Source organism: Mya arenaria, chromosome 2, assembly GCF_026914265.1.
Source record: "Mya arenaria isolate MELC-2E11 chromosome 2, ASM2691426v1".
Taxonomy (NCBI): Eukaryota; Metazoa; Mollusca; class Bivalvia; order Myida; family Myidae; genus Mya; species Mya arenaria.
Window position 1 is genome coordinate 63,594,836 of NC_069123.1, and position 18,251 is coordinate 63,613,086.

General features: G+C 35.5%; 1 protein-coding gene across 1 annotated transcript; it reads right to left on the reverse strand.

Moving 5' to 3' along the window:
* Nucleotides 1-5,276: 5,276 nt before the first annotated feature.
* LOC128243509 (signal recognition particle subunit SRP68-like) lies at nucleotides 5,277-17,883 on the reverse strand. The gene is made up of 12 exons (XM_052961314.1): nucleotides 17,770-17,883; nucleotides 13,775-13,841; nucleotides 12,284-12,397; nucleotides 11,818-12,013; nucleotides 11,604-11,686; nucleotides 10,438-10,624; nucleotides 9,941-10,180; nucleotides 8,792-9,013; nucleotides 8,212-8,306; nucleotides 7,755-7,890; nucleotides 7,261-7,392; nucleotides 5,277-6,616 (listed from the first exon to the last, which is right to left on the reverse strand). The coding sequence occupies exons 1-12, from the start codon at nucleotides 17,861-17,863 to the stop codon at nucleotides 6,383-6,385; spliced, it is 1,800 nt and encodes a 599-aa protein (XP_052817274.1). The 5' UTR covers nucleotides 17,864-17,883; the 3' UTR covers nucleotides 5,277-6,382.
* Between the last annotated feature and the right edge of the window lie 368 nt (nucleotides 17,884-18,251).

The following is an 18,251-nucleotide window of genomic DNA, read 5'->3' on the forward strand; positions in this document are numbered from 1 at the left end:
TTTGAAGGGGGTATATTGGAGTCACCCTGTGGTCGGTCGGTCAGTCCGTCGGTTTGTCGGTCGGTCCGTTGCAATTTACCTTGTCCGGAGCATAACTTAAAAACTACTGGATGGAATTGGATTAAACTTCATACAATGATAGAGCATAATGAGAGGAAGTGCAGTGTACTATAACCATAACTCTTTTCTTGCTTATTACTGAGTTATTGCCCTTTGTTACTTTTGTTTGTCCAGAGTATAACTTGAAAAGTACTGGATGGAATTCTTTGGAACTTCATACAATGGTAAAGCACAATGAGAGGAAGTGCAGTGTTCAAGAACCATCACTCTACTTAAGCTAATTACTAAGTTTTTGCCCTTTATTTGTTTTTGTTTTTGCTGTCAAATATTTTTCCAGACATTAACTTGAAAACTATTGGATGGAATTTAATAAAACTTTATACAGTGATAGATCATAATGAGAGGGAGTGCATTGTACAGGAACCGCAATTCTATTTCAGCTAATTACAGAGTTACTGCTCTTTGTTACTTTTTCTTGTCCGGAGCATAACTTGAAAACTATTGGATGGAATTTAATAAAACTTCATACAGTGATAGAGCATAATGAGAGGGAGTGCAGTGTATAGGAACTGCAATTCTATTTCAGCCAATGACAGAGTTACTGCCCTTTGTTACTTTTTCTTGTCCGGGGCATAACTTGAAAACTATTAGATGGAATTTAATAAAACTTCATACAGTGATAGATCATAATGAGAGGGAGTGTAGTGTACAGGAACCGCAATTCTATTTCAGCTCATTACAGAGTTACTGCCCTTTGTTACTTTTTCTTGTCCGGAGCATGACTTGAAAACTATTGGATGGAATTTAATAAAACGTCATACAGTGATAGATCATAATGAGAGGAGTTGCAGTGTACAGGAACCGCAATTCTATTTCAGCCAATTACAGAGTTATTGCCCTTTGTTACGTTTTTCTTGTCCTGAGCATAACTTGATAACTACCAGATAGAATTAAATAAACTTTATAAATGGTACAGCACAATGAGAAGGAGTTCAGTGTACATGAATCATTACACTATTTTAGCAAATTACAGAGTTATTGCCTTTTTCTGTGGGTTTTTTGGTAAAACTTTTGTCTGTACAGTAACTTGAAAACTACTTGATGGAATTTCATAAAACTTCATACAATGATAAATCATAATGAGAGGCGGCGTTCGGGGGTATTAATCACCTTCAGTAATAGCTCTAGTTTTGGTTAAAAATACTAGGTCACTAGCTCAAATCCTAGTTTTGCAAAATATCGTCAAATAAAAAATCCGGCTTAAATGCGGCGTTGCCGCATTGGCGTCTTGTTATTTGATATTATTCTAAAATGAAGGTGCATTGCTGCTTATGCTAGAACTAAGCATTGAACTGTTGCAGCTTATATTAGAACCAAGCATTGAAACATTGTTGCCTATACTAGAACCAAGCATTGAACTGTTGCGGCTTATATTAGAACCAAGCATAAAACATTGCTGCTTATACTAGAACCAAGCATTGAACCATTTCGGCTTATATTAAAATCAAGCATTGAACCATCATGGCTTATACTAGAACTAAGCATTGTGCCATTGCGGCTTAAACTAGAACCAAGTGTTGAACTATCGTGGCTTATACTATGCCTTGAACCATTGCTGCTTGAACAGGTTATCTGCCCATTGGCCCCCCCCCACCCCACCCCAAAAAATGAAAGCAATTTGTAGTCTGAGATGTTGCATTTTGAATGTATAAAATTACTTTTTATCTTATTTCTCTGATATAGAAGAAGTAAATTTGAACAATGTGAGGGGCGTTGCCTGGTGCACATCCCCCACTAGTGCAGTCAGTGGGTACAATGGGCAACTTGTTTTTAAGTATTGGTTCTATCCTGTCAATCTAAAGTAACTGCTTGTTATTGTTTATTCAGTACATGTACATTAGAAGATGCGATAAACTTCTTTTTCACTATTTTAAAGCTCATTTAATTATATACCATATGCACTTTTGATACTGTCCTTATAACCAAGTCTTGAGTACTGCTACTAAAGAAGACTAGTTCAGTCGCTGGTTGGAAATAACAAATATAAACATTTGTTTCCTTTAAGAAACATGATTGTACTTATAATATTTAATTAATACTGGTCAAAAGCATGTTTTTGATTCATTGTCTCATGTTGTGTTTATGCAGTCTCAAATGACTACAACTTAAGAATCGTATCTTATTGGTATACTGTTCTTTTAAAAAAAAACATAGTTGATGTTTCCATAGCAACCTTTTAAAATTGAAATGAAATGACTGAAAGATACATAATTGTGGAATGTTTATTTATCAATCATGCTCCCATTCAGTAATATTGTAATATCAATTTCATACTGGACTATTGTTTTGTGATCCTTTAAACAGGGTATCAGGTCTGTGCCATTAGTATATTGTTAACTGTTCTTCTTTCCATAGCTAAGCATCACTAAAATACCGTAATGTGAATTTTTATTTGCTGAAAATTATTTATTATGACATTAAATTAGATAAAGCAGATACATATTCATAAAATAATGGTAATGTAGTCAATAAAAAACCTGAACATTGGTCAAATTCTTTAACTTTGGTATGAATATCAAATAAAGAAGATTGGTTGCCATGGGAACATGCAGAATAACTTTCTCACAAAGGTTTTTGTTGCTTCATAGTATTGTATTCTTGATCTGAACACTAAAGCTAGAAAAAACAAATGAATGACCATTGACATATTTGCTTGTTTCTCTCCAATAAACAGCTGTTTTTCAATTATATTGTAGCACACGCCATATAACAAATGTTGTCCAAAATAAACAATAACATAAGTTTTCATTTAATTGCGTTCAATATCAATGTGAATCTTCATTTTACCCAAAAATTCTTCAATTGATGGATTTTATTGATGAACACAAATGTGTTTTTATGAAAAACAATAGCATATGCAAAATAAAAGTATAATTTTTAGACAATAAATTGTCTCCATGGTTACCGTGGAATCAATTTCAATTACTGATAGCTTAATTAAAACTTTAACATTTCAATATCACTGTCTGAAAGTTTGAATGTTGTAGAACAAGTATTATTTAAATTGTATTCTTTTAAAGTCAATGGGTGATATATTTAACATTCACTCAAAACAACTCAGCAGTGAGCACTGAACTACACTTACAACATTGCAGCATGGTAAGGGTTAATTGTTAATTAAGGCTGTTACTTTTTTAATCTGTGCACAAATTGTATGCCTTTTTTGGCATCAACCTATATTGTGCCCCTTGTTCTAGACAATAAGAAAGGGACACACCAACTGATAATGTGGAAAGTATACGCTTTTTAAACAGTCTTTTTTCTCTTTTAATCAGCAGCATATAATCAAGCCTGACAGCTCTTTTATCTATGAATTTGTTATATCACGTTTTCACAGACAAATCTTATTGGCAGTAACTACTTGACAATGAGAATGGAACTAACAAGACCTGTCGTAGGACAGCACACTCGACTATATGCTGCTTTATCTAGAAATTAATACAATAATAATGTAATATGTGCCTATCAAAAGCATTAAAAAAGGACAAATTAAAAAATAAACAAGAAAGGCTGCAATGTGACAGAAGAACTTCAGCCTTCGTTGTGAGATTCAGTTTTAACTGTTTTTTCTATATTGACAGTGACCTGTACCTTGACCCAAGAGGCCCCAAATGCAACCTAAAGGAATTCCTCGGTAAACACAACCTACATACCAAGTTTCGTCACAATATGTCAACTAAACTGACTAAAGTTCATCAGTACCAAAGGTTATCTAGTTTTTAGTAAAAGTAACCCTAATCTTGACCTTAGGGACCCCAAAAGCCATCCCATGAAAAGTTTCTATAAACTCTTCCGATATACTACTTTGGTTGCCAGATGTCAACCCAAACTTAGGTTTTCAGTACCAACCATTTTTATATTTTAAGTAACAGTGATCTAGGGGCCTAGGGGCCCCAAACGCAATTCTATAAAAGGTCTCAATAAACTTCCTTTATACCAAGTTGGGTCACATTATGTTACCCTTACTAAAGTTATTCAGTGTTCTATTTTAAATAACAGTGGCCTTGACCTTGACTTGTGGCCACAAAAACACTCCCATGATATGGCCCTATAAACGCTTCCTATATACCAAGTTTGGTTGCCATATGTCAACCCTAACTTAAGTTATTCAGTACCAACCACTTCTCTTTTTAGAAGTGACCTTGACCCTAGGGCTCCAAAGGCAATCCCTTGAAAGGTCTCCATAAACTCTTCCTATATACCAGGATTGGTCACCATTCATCAAACCCTATTAAAATCATTTTACATCATAGGAGAGTTTGATGCCACCCTCATGCCAGCCCAACCAAGCAATGGCGTGCATCTTTCTTATAACCCAGGTTTCACTATGGTTAAAAAAAAAAAAAAATATGCGTCAAAAGCAATAATGAAAGGTCAAACAAGGGCCGTAATTTGTGTTTTGGGTTAATATGGAATAATGTAAACCAATTGTGTGATGGCCATTAACAACTGTGTGAAGTATCAAGTCTATTGAAAGGGTTATGAAAGTCATTAGTGTAAATCCCAACTTGCTCTTATACTTGAACCAAACACAATGTGCCCTAAAACCTTATCCTAAGTTCCTTAGTCAATCATGGGCCATAATTTGGATTTAGGATAATATGGAGCTATGTAACCTCATTGTGAGATTGTCCTAAACAACTGTGTGTGAAGTATTAAGTAAATTAAATGAAGGGTATTGCAGTTTTTAAGTAAAATGCAAAATTGCCCTAAAATTTTAAGAAGACGTTGATGTAAGTGGTAGAGCATCTTAATTCTTCGAATAGTTGAGCTAAAAAGTGGACCTAGTCTTGAAGTTTAAACTATTTTTTTACAACAATTGGCCTGAGAAAATCTGGTCAGGCTTTGTTACAACCAACGACCCTTGCAAGCAGGAAATCGAGTCATGGATGCCTTGGTGAGAAGCCGGTGCACTTACTACTGCTAACTGAACAACTGTGTGTTTTACCAAATTTGTTAAGTGCAAGTCCAATTCGTTTTTCAAAATGTTTACAGGCTGATTATAATAAATCAGTCTATAGTAGATTCAACAGTTTTTATGCCATAAGAGAAATAATTTAGTCAATTCTGTGGGCTTAAATACATTGTGTTCCTTAGCAGTTTTATTGCTGCTAACTCTTCACTGGACATGTATGCACATAAGGAAGAAAGCAAAGCAAGTTTTCTTTTTTTAATATCAATTTCCTTTTTGTAACTTTTCTTTTGAATGATGATTGACTGTACACATAAGCATGATAAAATAGACCTTAACCTATAACAATCTGGTCTGTTCTCAACACAACCTAACATATATTGATGAAATACACATATTCAAACATTAATTGAAAACCATCTTTTCCAATCAATGAATTTTCTGCTTGAAATTCATTGAGTTATAGAATTCATTAAAACAATAAATACTTTTGACGAATTTCAATGTACCTATAGTTCTAACCTTTTTGATTTATAGTTAGGTAAATTCAGAAACAGCCAATAAAATATGTATGTACATTATAATTTATTCAATAAGAAGTTTCCATCAACTTCACTTGTTTTTCTTTTTACTCCAAATATAGCAATAATTATATTTTTGAATGTTTCAAAGATTCTACCAGGCCTTATACTGTACAATCAGCAACAGTTTATTAGTGAATACATTTGTACAATTTTAAGGCAAAAAATAGTTCAGTTTTCAGTTGGTTTCACATTAATTTGATTGACTAGTTATACAGAAATGTAAAATTATGCTAAAAAGTATGATAGGACAAATAAAGTTATACACTTTTTAAAAGCATTTTTTCCAGAAAAGTGTTTGTCAAAACAGTATGATAAAAAATAGTTTTGTTCATGTAACTTAGTGTTTCAATGGATTGGGTTGTTAATTATAGAGGTCAAAAAGTTTTTTTATTTCACAGAAATGAAAATATCATTTTCTTCAAACACCAAACAGGCTGCATGGCTAGCTTTGAGCTGCATCAACCATGACAGGGGAAGCAAAGATTTGATGGTACAACACAGTACTTATAAATAACACTTCATTGGAACAAATCCTTACACACAATTTAATGTTAATTGAAGAAAATCATTACACATGATTTGTAGTTTATGATGAACAATGGTCATGATCAATTTTTTTACTCTATCAAGTCCTCTTATCACTGAAATAAAACATCGAACACTAGGTCCATTCAGCTGCTGTATAAAAAGGCTACACATGATACAATATGCCAGAACACAATGTTGAATGGAAAAATTCTTATAAATACTAGAAACACAGTGATCACTATTTTTTCCCACCCCACAACCATCCCTTGATGGCCCCAGTGATACCACTGGCAGCTTTTTTCTGCTCGGCCTTTGCGTCAAGATTTGGCATTTCCACGTGATTGAGAGCAAGGTCAAAGAAAAGTGGTCGACAGGGAATGGCCTTGAAGTCCGGGGGAAATTTGACCAGGCGAGCCTTCTTCCCGGCCACACTTGTGTCCTCGGAGTATTGCTCCAACCTCTCAGACAAGGGCTGAAATCATTTACACACATTTTGATTGTGACTTCAGCACATGTTAGTGTTGGTACTTGTACCATTTTGTAACTTCAGCACATGCTAGTATTGGTACTTCTACCATTTCATCTAATTATTTTAGATAAAAGTATGCAACATGTTTTCGAAGAGATACTGGACAAGTGAACTGAAAATTTTACTCGAAAAGTAGCAAATACAAAATTTAGTTCTCTGTAAAGCAAAATGAGAGTTGGAATGATATACATGTATATTATATTCATTCAATATTGATGGCTAATTTAACAACAGTTCAAGGCTTTATAGTAAATCAATGTTATTAAGTAAATATTTCCATGATATATACATTGTTCATAAGTAGTGAGCTAAAATTGTCATGAATTATTTTATTTTAAGAATTTTCTATTATTATTCATTGTATCAATCAATTACTTTGAAAATCATAAAAATGCCAAGTTTTAAGTGTGTGTTGTCAACAAAGAACTTATAGACTATAATAAAGTATTACATAGCTCCGTGCATCTTAATCAAAACAAAAACTCATTTCAAGGCCTCACTTTGAAACTTGAAAAGTGACTCCCCATGGAGATCAAACATTAGGCAGAGTAAAGCAATATACAATGTGACACTTTGTGTACACTAACCTTGTTGTTAGAAACAGTGAGAGAGGCCATCTGTTCTGTAGGGGCCTCAGTGTCGAGGATGGCCGAGGCATGGGACGAGTACTGCAGGCCATCAGCCTCAGTGATCAATCCAGACAAGTGCTCCTGCTCAGCCTGTAGTGTAAGACAGTGTCAACCATTATACTCATGTTCTATACAGCCAAGCATGTACATAAACATCTTAGTATGCCATTATAAACAACTTGTTAACAAATCGGTTTAAAGGTTGTTAAGCTCATTAAACAGAGTAACTACCTTTTATAACAGTCATACTAAGTTTCGGTGCACACATCAAGCTTAACCATAGCAATAAGATTAATAACCAAACATTATTTACACAATTTACAAAGTTAATTATAAATAGTTCAAACTTTTCAAATGGCAATTCTACAAACCACATTCCTAAACACCAGGAAATCCTGTTGTAAACTTTTAGTATATATTGGCCAATCATTTTTTATTAACTTCATTCCTACCTTATAAAGTGAGCTTCTTGCCAGGCGTTTGTACTGGTCTACAGCCTCCTGTGCATACTCCAGCACACGGCCATACAGGGCTATAGCTTCCTTCCACTTCCGTGCACTCACATATGACTGGGCTATATAAAAACACCTGAAATGTACAAACAACAACTGTTAGGCTATCATTCTTTATATATTTATAAGAGAACTAGTGCTGGTGAATTTTACACTCGGCAATAAATTGGCTTCAAAAAGTTGGAAAAGAATATGTGAGCAATGTTTTATCAATTTCTTAATTTCTAAACAATCAGTTTCCCTTTCAATTACACATATATGCACAATTATGCAAGATAATTCTGAACAAACCTTAGATCAATAGAAGTGACTTACAATTACAACAGATTACAATGACAGTGATGATCTTAAATCTTAATTCAAATCATGTTCAATCGCTATATCACATAAGACTTACCTAAATGCTTTAAATCCTAATGCTCTTACGGTCATTTCTTCTTTAAAAGATTCATCATCTTCTATTCCATTCAGATTTGGTATTTCTCCTAAATTCTGAAAAGGTGAACCAAAACAAATGTTCATTTCTGACCATAACTGAAGTACTACATTGTCTTATATTTTATAAAATAAAGGCTATTCCATTTAAACATATACCCCCCGGGCCGGGGGGAAGGTACTTATAAATAATACATACCCCATACAGAAGCAAATTTACCCTTTTGGGGTCCAAATAAGCGAAAAGACACCCACCCATACATGTATATATATATATTATATACTAAAAAAATAATTGCATCCCCCCCCTCCTATGGGTTATATGTTTTACTGGAAAAGCCCTAAGACTAAATTACTTTCATTGCGTTTATTTACTTGCAAATTAACATGTGTTCATTTCTATAAAATTTTTATAAAAGTATTGTCGAGAAACTACCATGTTCATTGTACAGTATCATTTCATTTTCCATCAAACTGTGCACTTTGTGTTAAAAATGTGAAACATGCAGATGCTTCTTACATGTTTATACACAATTTCATACCTGTATAATGATATCGTAGAGCCTGACCAGGTCCTGAGGTTTGGTGATTTTACGGCCCTCCTCCACCTGGGCTCCAGGGAGGTAACTCCGCATGTTCTCAATGAGCAGCAGATTACGCTCTATAGTCTTGCTTAGTTTGATGTATGTCAGGTAACTGTGTAGATAATGCTGGTTTGACACCTGACCCTCCAATGGCTGTCCTCGTTGCGCTGACTTGAAATTCTGCAATTGTATAAATAAGAATAAGAATATAGAAGAAAAAAACTAGTTGAATTCAGTGTTCAGGGTCTGAAGTCAGATAGATCAAGTTACGTATTAATATATTATTATCATATTTATATTAGGTAGGTTTTATTCTTTCGGACATAGAAAAAAATGTAAAAATGGTAATTTTCTATGAATTTCGAAAGCCAAACAAAATAATTATTTTAAGGTGTCCGAACTCTTAGGTGAATTACGGTATTCAATTTTATAAAGAGCCTGAATTGTATATGACAAAACAGAAGTGGTCATTTAATACAGAATTTATTAAACAAGTTTTCTAAAATTGCTCAAATGAGCTGTGACAACCTTTCATCAACTTGAGTCAACATATTAATCCATTTTGAAATGAATGACACTTATGTGTATTTTTACCCAATTATACTGTGTATACAATGCTAGGATTGATATGACACAGGCAAAAAAATACAAGAAAAATGCATATATTGGAACAGTGGATAAGAGTCCAAATCAGCAGCCACCATGTTTGTTTTTACATATTTAATTGGTTTGTGAAATCTGAAAGTTTTTGTAAACTATGCCATTTTAAATATGAAACCAAGTTTTTCAGTATTTTATTGTTTAAACCAATTCATAACAAGAACGTCACTATATTTAACTGTCAATTTACAATGCGAAACATTTTGTTATGTCACATCAAAAGTTATTACACTATTAGCTGTGTATCAAAAACATACAATGATGTTATTTCTTGACAGCGATGCTATTTATGTTTATGAAATAATGGAAAGATACAACTTTGTTTTAATCATTTCCTCAATTTCATTTCTGTCTGTCTCAAATTAAATAGTGGACATATTAAATAGAGTTTGGCAGTTTTTTTCTCTAAATAAAGATATTAATATAAAAAAGACGAGCCACACCCACCTGGTCCTCCTGTAGCGAGTCTCTGAGCACCTGTTGAGCGTCAATGCATTGTTTAAGCAGGCTCTCATAGATAGAGATCTTGTTGTCCATCCCCTCTGCCCTCTCCACCTCTTGGGTGCTGTCCTGCAGACTGAGCAGGAACAGTCTCACAGGCTCGTTCTTTACAGGCACTGTCCGGCCTTGCCACGTCACCTCAGACAGGGTTGCAGTCTGCTTCTCACGGGTCTGTGCCAGCAGTACCTAAATACAGCAAAATAATTCTAACTGTGATAGATCAAGGATTGAGAGAGCTTTGGTATTATATAACCTGTTTCTATTACTCTTTGCTTTTTTTAAGAGCAAGAGTTGAACTCAGTGTGATGAAATGAAGTCCATTAGTAATTGTGTAAGCAATTTTTTTCAAGATCATTTCAAATAGTATCATTTAAAGTCTGTTTTTCAAGAATAATTCAAACTACATTAATACTAAAGAAATTAAAAGAGGAACCAATACTTACATCCAGCTCCTCTGACATCATATCCCCACCAGCCATCCTCCTCATCTGCTGCAGGTCCTTAAGCGCAGAGCTGTCACCGATGTTGTACGCACAGTAGCGAATGTTTGGTTCAATCTCAGCCACCCTCTGCAGATACAACACCTGCTGTTCCTCTGTAAACGCCTTACCAAGCCGCTCATAAATTGTTCTGAAAATGCCATAAATAAGAATTACAACTGCAGCTGTCTCAGGAGTAACAAATAACACATCATACCGCCTTGACACAGGAATTGTGAAATATTTCTTCAAAAAGTGGCTTTCACTCCATTAAAACAAAGTCAAACATAATCTGTATCATCATCAGCAACCACTGTACTTTTTCCGTTACACTTCATACATACCGTGGGACAACTGACTGACAAAATCTTGTATTAATGAATATGCGGAGATGTCAGTATCCTCTGTGGCCATATGGTCTTGACTACTGCCAAATATTATTCTACTGAGACAGTGGACCCGGTTCAACCCCGGCAATCGCCAGAATATTTTTCAACTGTAAAGCACCTGGTACTTTGCAGAACAAATGAAACTGCCTCATTAATTATTCATGATTCAAGATTATCCTCGTCAAAATTGCCCACAGCACACAAAGAAATAGCATAGTGTGTATTGGGGGTATCCGAATCTCTATATAGTATAATTTAAAACATTTGTACAAAAAATTACTTTAAACCATTGCTTCTATCAAAAGTTATTGTCCGGATACGATATTTTTGGCAAATTCTAACTGGAAAAAGGGACTTAACTCTGTCAACCAAAGATGATCTTGACCTGATTTTCATGGCCTGAAGCGTGTGTACTAGAAATCATTAAATCAATCAACCCTTTTTTGAGTAGTAGTCCAGACACCAGATTTTTGGCAAATCGCAAGTTGAAAAATGGCACAAACTCAATAAATATTGGTTGTTTGTAACCCAAGTTGTGTATGTACTGTATTATACAGTGTTAAACATATGTACCAAAAATCGTTTTAATCTGTAAACCGCTTTCATAAATAATTGTGTTGTTTCTCAAACAAGACCAAAATTTCATGCTTTAAAAGGAAACATAAATATCATATTGGTATAACTTGTTTTGCAATCATTGCTAATTAATCAGATTAAACTACAGAAACCAAACCTACTTACTTCACATTATTGTAGCTTTCCATCGCTGCTTTCCATTTTGCCAGTTCAAACTCTATACTTCCTTTGATGTAAAATCTGTATGCCTGAAAATATAAATCATATATTCCAATCACAAGATTTTACACTTTTAAACATAAGTTTGTGAAAATGTGTAGGCAAGTAAATTTTATGTGGTCAAATACATGTAAGAAGAGAGTGAAATATATTGTTTTACCTGGCTCTCAAGTTTTGTACGTGCGTCACATTTCTCATGTTCACAGAGTGTGTAAAACTCCTCAGCGTAGGCCATGGCCTTTTTCATCCTAGCAAGCATGTGAAACTTCTTTCTAAGCTCGGTGTTTGCCTCTGCCTTGAGCTGCATGCTGTACGCCCAGGCCCTCTCCGCAGAGAACAGGGACAGATGCAGGTACCTGTATGAAATAGCAGCTTTTAAACACATCGTTCGATTTTAACAAATAGTTTTCAGTGTTAGTTAAAAAGAAACATTCTCTGCAGGAATTAAATTAAATCTGCTGGTAAAAATGTCATTAAGGTGTGACATTAGAAGTCTTTAATAATTTAAGCAAAAGGTTCAAATACTGTTGTACTGGTAATTAAATGTTTAAGGAAATGTTTTTTATGCATATGTGTATATTTAGCTGGTTTAGATAAAACTTCCTGGAATTTCTGTTAAGACTTACCTAACATCTTTGACTGTTTCTATGTTGACCTTTTTCGGATTCACACGCCGTTTGTCACCTTGAGGGAAATGCAAGGACTTTCTGATACGCTTTATTCTTCTAGAACAGTAGCCCCTGAAAACAATTGCAAACTGTAAAGTCAACTTCTTACATTTGTGATAACCAGTTTTATTAATATTGAAAACCAGTTTATTTTCTAAAACCTAGCTGAAAATGAAAAAAAGTTTTTTGAAGATCAACTATGATAAACAGTATTGCAAATGGACAAAAAACTATTCATGACGAAGGAATTGTGTTCATGTATAAACAAGAGCTGTCACAGTATGTGACGAATGCCCCCGAATGTGACATTGACCTACGAACAAGGTCAGTACATGAAAAGTTGATCTTGCCTTTACGTGTCAAATACATATGGCAAGTTATTTTAAATTACCTCTAAACATAAAAAAATACCACCCATACTTGACAACCTACACTGTTATGTCCTTATATTCAGAATTCCCTTGTGAATAAACACTTAGTGTATCTTTCACCTGAGATAGGGACATGGGTCTTGCACACGACACGTCGTCTTGGTATGTGGAACACATGTAGCAAGTGATTTTAAAATCTGTCCATACAAGGGAAAGTAACAACCCTGACACGACAACCTATACTCTATGTCCTTATATGCAGCACTCCATTGTGAATAAACACTTAGTGTGACCTTGACCTTTGAGGTAGGGACACAGGTCTTGCACGTGACACGTCGTCTTGGTATGTGGAACACATTTGGCAAGTTATTTTAAAATCTGTCCATACAAGGGAAAGTTACAGCCCGGACACGACAACCTATACTCTATGTCCTTATATGCAGCACTCCATTGTGAATAAACACTAAGTGTGACCTTGACCTTTGAGGTAGGGACACGGGTCTTGCACGTGACACGTCGTCTTGGTATTTGGAACACATTTGGCAAGTTATTTTAAAATCTGTCCATACAAGGGGAAGTTACAGCCCGGACACGACAACCTTTACTCTATGTCCTTATATGCAGCACTCCATTGTAAATAAACACTAAGTGTGACCTTGACCTTTGAGGTAGGGACACGGGTCTTGCACGCAACACGTCGTCTTGGTATGTGGAACACATGCAGCAAGTTATTTTAAAATCTGTCCATACAAGGGGAAGTTACAGCCCGGACACGACAACCTATACTCTATGTCCTTATATGCAGCACTCCATTGTAAATAAACACTAAGTGTGACCTTGACCTTTGAGGTAGGGACACGAGTCTTGCACACCACACGTCGTCTTGGTATGTGGAACACATGTGGCAAGTTATTTTAAAATCTGTCCATACAAGGGAAAGTTATAGAGCCGGACGGACGGTGCGATTTTAATATGCCCACCTTCGGGGGCATAAAAAGTGTTATAACCCAAATATGCACAAAAACAGATACAAAATGGCACATCGTGTCATCAATGATGGATATAAGCTGATGCTTACCGGTATCTTTGAAAGTCTCCATGTCGCAACCCATGCTGCTGCTGTGCTTCCTTGATAATCTGCAACACTGAAATGAAACTGATAGTACAGTGAATCTGTTACACTTCTGTATTTGCATGGAACTATAGGTTTAAGGTCTTTAGTCTGTTTATGCCCACATAGAGGATATTCTAGCATTACCAAAGGGCCCCATACAGTTTAAGTTTATTGACCAGGGATAAATATGGCTGACTGCAAAAATCCCTGACCCTTATACTAGGGAACCATGGACCAAGCTAGCCCCATTATTACAGGGCAGCTGCTTGGCTGGGGTCACAGCCACCTTCAGTCAACTCCTGGCTTTGAAGCATTTTAAGAGCCTTAGATTGGCTTTAAACATATCTGTACAAGGTTTAGGGCAACCTGACCCTAACTGGCAAAACCCCTCGCTAAATATCTTGGTGTTGACATATCAGCAGACCTCACCTGGAACACTCATATCTCGAGAATTATCACCAATGGAAATAATACTCTCAACTTCATTAAAATAAAAATAAAAACAAAAACAGAAAGTGTCAGGACTTTAGCTTACAAAACCCTTGTCCGTCCACAGTTAGAATATGCAAGCACAATTTGGCACCTACATACAAGATCAAACACCAATAAAATTGAAATGGTTCAACGTCGGGCTATCCGTTGGGTTAAACATGACTTCTCTCCTCTCTCCAGTGTTACAAACATGCAGGAAAGTCTTGGTTGGCGCTCACTTGAACAACGTAGACTAGATTCCTGACTTGTAATGTTTTACAACATATACCATCATCATGTTGCTATTACGCTGCCATCTTATATTCAAACACCAATAAGATTTACCAGACTAATGCACCCACTATGTTTCAGACAAATTCAAGTAAAAACTGACTATCACAAATTTTCATTCTATCCTCACTCGGTTGTACTTTTGAACAGTTTGCCAAATCATATTGTCACTATCCCCACCCCTGACACATTCAAGGTGGCTGTGGCAACCATTAAGCATTAGATAAGCGAGCAGTGTTTTTATCCTTTTACCAGTTCACCAATCACTTTTTATCATGTTACCTAAATTGTGTTCGCTTCATAGGTGAATCATAATGTGGCGAATGAGAGATTTCAATACTATAAAGGTAATTATGAAAAAATCAGAGAAGATCTTTCTAGTGTAAACTGGGTCAATTTGATGGAGGGGAAAAGTGTAAACGAAATGTGGATTGTGTTCAGAGACACTTTATGTGACAGTGTAGACAAACATGTACCAAAGAAAAAGTCCAGTATCAAGAAATGTAACAGTCCATTATGGTTAGACAGAAATACAAAACTTGCAACTATAAAGAAAAACAAAGCTTGGAAGAAATACAAATATTCTAGATCTACGACAAATTATAATAAGTATGCAGAGGCAAGAAATGAATGTTCTTGAGAAGTTAAAAGTGCCAAGAGAAATTACGAACAGAAAATTGCTTCTGAAGTGAAAACGAATGCAAAGTCGTTTTGGAGATATGTAAATTCTAAAAGGAAGACAAAGGACAAAATAGGTGATCTTAACAAGAGTGACAATACCACAGCAGTGACAGATGAAGAGAAGTCTGAGGTACTAAATGATTTCTTCAGCAGTGTGTTCGTGAGAACAGACCCTATTAGTGACTCAATTGAAAGGGATATAAATGTTCAGAACCTGCTAATTGATTTACATATTACTCCTGAACATGTGGATAAAGTGCTTAAAACTCTGAAGCCAGATAAATCTCCTGGACCTGACAATATTCACCCAAAAGTTTTATGTGAAACAAGTGATTTAATCAGTTATCCATTGTACTTACTATTTAGTAAATCCTTGAGAGAAGGAGAAGTCCCAGAAGACTGGAAAAAGGCGATTGTCACACCCATTTTTAAAAAAGGAAGTAAAAATGATCCTAGCAATTATAGGCCAGTGAGTTTAACGTGTATTATTTGCAAACTTTGTGAAAAGCTAGTTCGTGATGCATTAATGATCCACTTGAATCAAAACAAACTTTTATCCAATGACCAATACGGATTTAGAAGTGGCAGGTCCTGTGCAATTCAACTTCTTGAAATATTAGACGAATGGACTCAACTGATAGATGAAGGTAACCCAATTGATGTGATTTACTTGGAAGCTTAAAGCTTTCGATAAGGTGGCACATGATCGTCTGTCTATGAAACTGAATAATCTTGGTATCTGTGGTACTGTACATAAATGGATAAAATCATTCTTACAACATCGTGTCCAAAGTGTTCGTATTGGATCATGCGTTTCATCTTGGTCAAACGTGGTCAGTGGGGTACCTCAGGGAAGCGTGCTGGGACCGGTGCTGTTCTTGTGCTTTATAAATGACTTGCCGCAAGTGGTGGAGGGTATAGTGAAGATTTTTGCAGACGACACTAAGATTTATTCGGCCGTAAGCGATCCTCAACAATGTGAAAAGTTACAGCAGGATCTTGACAATTTATGTAACTGGAGCATTGAAAGTAAACTTAGCTTTAATGCAAGCAAATGCAAGGTCATGCACATTGGGTCTAATAATGATTGTGCTAGATACACTATGCAGGACATTGATGGAAACTACGTTAAAGTCGAGCCAGTTGCTTCAGAAAAGGACTTAGGTGTGATTTTTGATTCGAGGCTAACTTTTGAAGAACACATCACAGAAATTGCTTCCAAAGCACACAGAGTTACTGGAATGATATGGAGATCCTTCGAGTTCATGAACAAAGATATGTTTCTCAACCTTTATAAGTCAATTATTAGACCAATTGTAGAATATGGCTCTTGTGTATGGTCTCCATACCTAAAGAAGGACATAAAAAGACTAGAGGATGTTCAGAGACGCGCCACCAAATTAGTTAAAGATGTATCGGACTTGTCATATGAGCAAAGACTAAAAGCCTTAGGAATTCCAACTCTGGAATATAGACGAGATAGGGCGGATATGATCCAGATTTATAAGTCTGTGTATGGCCACGATGAGTTAAAATGGGATCATCTCTTCACTCTTTCGTCTGGAGACCTAAGAGGACATCATCTCAAATTTGTCAAGAAGAAAAGCAAACACAATTCAAGACTTTATTCATTCAGTCAGAGATCGATTATGTACTGGAATTCCCTTAGTGAAAAGACTGTTTCTGCCAAGTCCATAAACCAGTTTAAATCAATGCTTAACATTGAACATTGGAATAGAAAAAAGTTTTTATGTTAACATAACCGCACTCAGTCGAGAAACCACTAAAGAAGACATTTACCAGAGGGGCCACGATAGCGAAAGCTAAATTTACGGCCTGAAGATTACAGGTATTACAGGTATTACAGGTATTATACCCTAGTTCTCACGTTTCTGATGTGATTTGCCTCTTCAGTGTTTTATTTTTTCACTAACAAGTCGGCGCGCACCGTTCATGTCAGTAACACTCGGAAGAGGAGTTGACATTAAACAGAGAAAGATAGAAAAGAATAAGTCAGCTATATTAATATCTCTACCTTTAAATAGATTTTACAGTATATTTCCTCTACACACTGCATGTAGTATTTTGTGTTGGTTCTTTCTTTTCAAACGTTTCAATTTCTTGATGTTTTTTGTTCATAACAGAAACCAAAACATGTTGAATTGGTTGAGGATGTCAGTATCAAATATGGTGTCAAATCTGTTCTCTTTCAAGGTTGCAAAATTGATTGATATTTTATTTTAGCCGAAAAGCAAGAATTGCCAGGTCGTGCAATATTTAGTAAGCTACCACCAGTAAAACAATGAACAAATTATATGGAGAATAAAAGTTCAGGTAAACGTTAGCAAACATTATCGACGTCTGTTTAAAGTGGACAGAAGGCTTGAATAGCTTGCATTATGTCCGGAGACCATATGGACTTCTCAAAATCAACCAAAAGTAGGAAAAGGTGAAAGCTTAGTTTTGTATATCAATGCGAAGTGAAAAAAGCTATTAAAAATGTTAAAATGTATTACCTTCGATTGAAAAAATATCACTTCCTGTATGACTACCGGCATTTTCGATTGAAGTTTTGGTTTCATCAGTGCTCATGTCTTCTTCGGCGGCCATCTTGGACTGACACGTCTGAAGAAAACGTCACCGAACTATACTATCACTTTCGACATAACGGCCTGGGGCGAAAAGAGTTTACGGGATTTAGAATGTCACTATTAAATTTAGTGATTTCTGTTCTGTTCTGGAATCGATGAAATTTTATTTTAGCACTCATAATTTTTGCGTTTCATTTGTGCTAGCGATGTCGTGTAATGATAATAACTGAGTTAAAACACAGAGTTTGTTGAGCTTTCAAGACAACAACTTATGTTTGGTATGGTGATTTAAAGATAAACCAAACAGGTAATTATTGTCTGAATGCATTTCCCTTCTGAACATCATAAACTTAACATTTGGAATTATCTATATGTGCGTAACATATGAATGCATTTTGCGATCATGC

Coding starts and splice junctions, on each gene's coding strand:
- LOC128243509 (XM_052961314.1), bottom strand. CDS start 17,863: ATGGCCGCCGAAGAAGACATGAGCACTGATGAAACCAAAACTTCAATC. Junction 7,393..7,754: donor CAAGAAGCTCACTTTATAAG/GTAGGAATGAAG, acceptor CTTACACTACAG/GCTGAGCAGGAGCACTTGTC. Junction 6,617..7,260: donor TCACTGTTTCTAACAACAAG/GTTAGTGTACAC, acceptor AAATGATTTCAG/CCCTTGTCTGAGAGGTTGGA.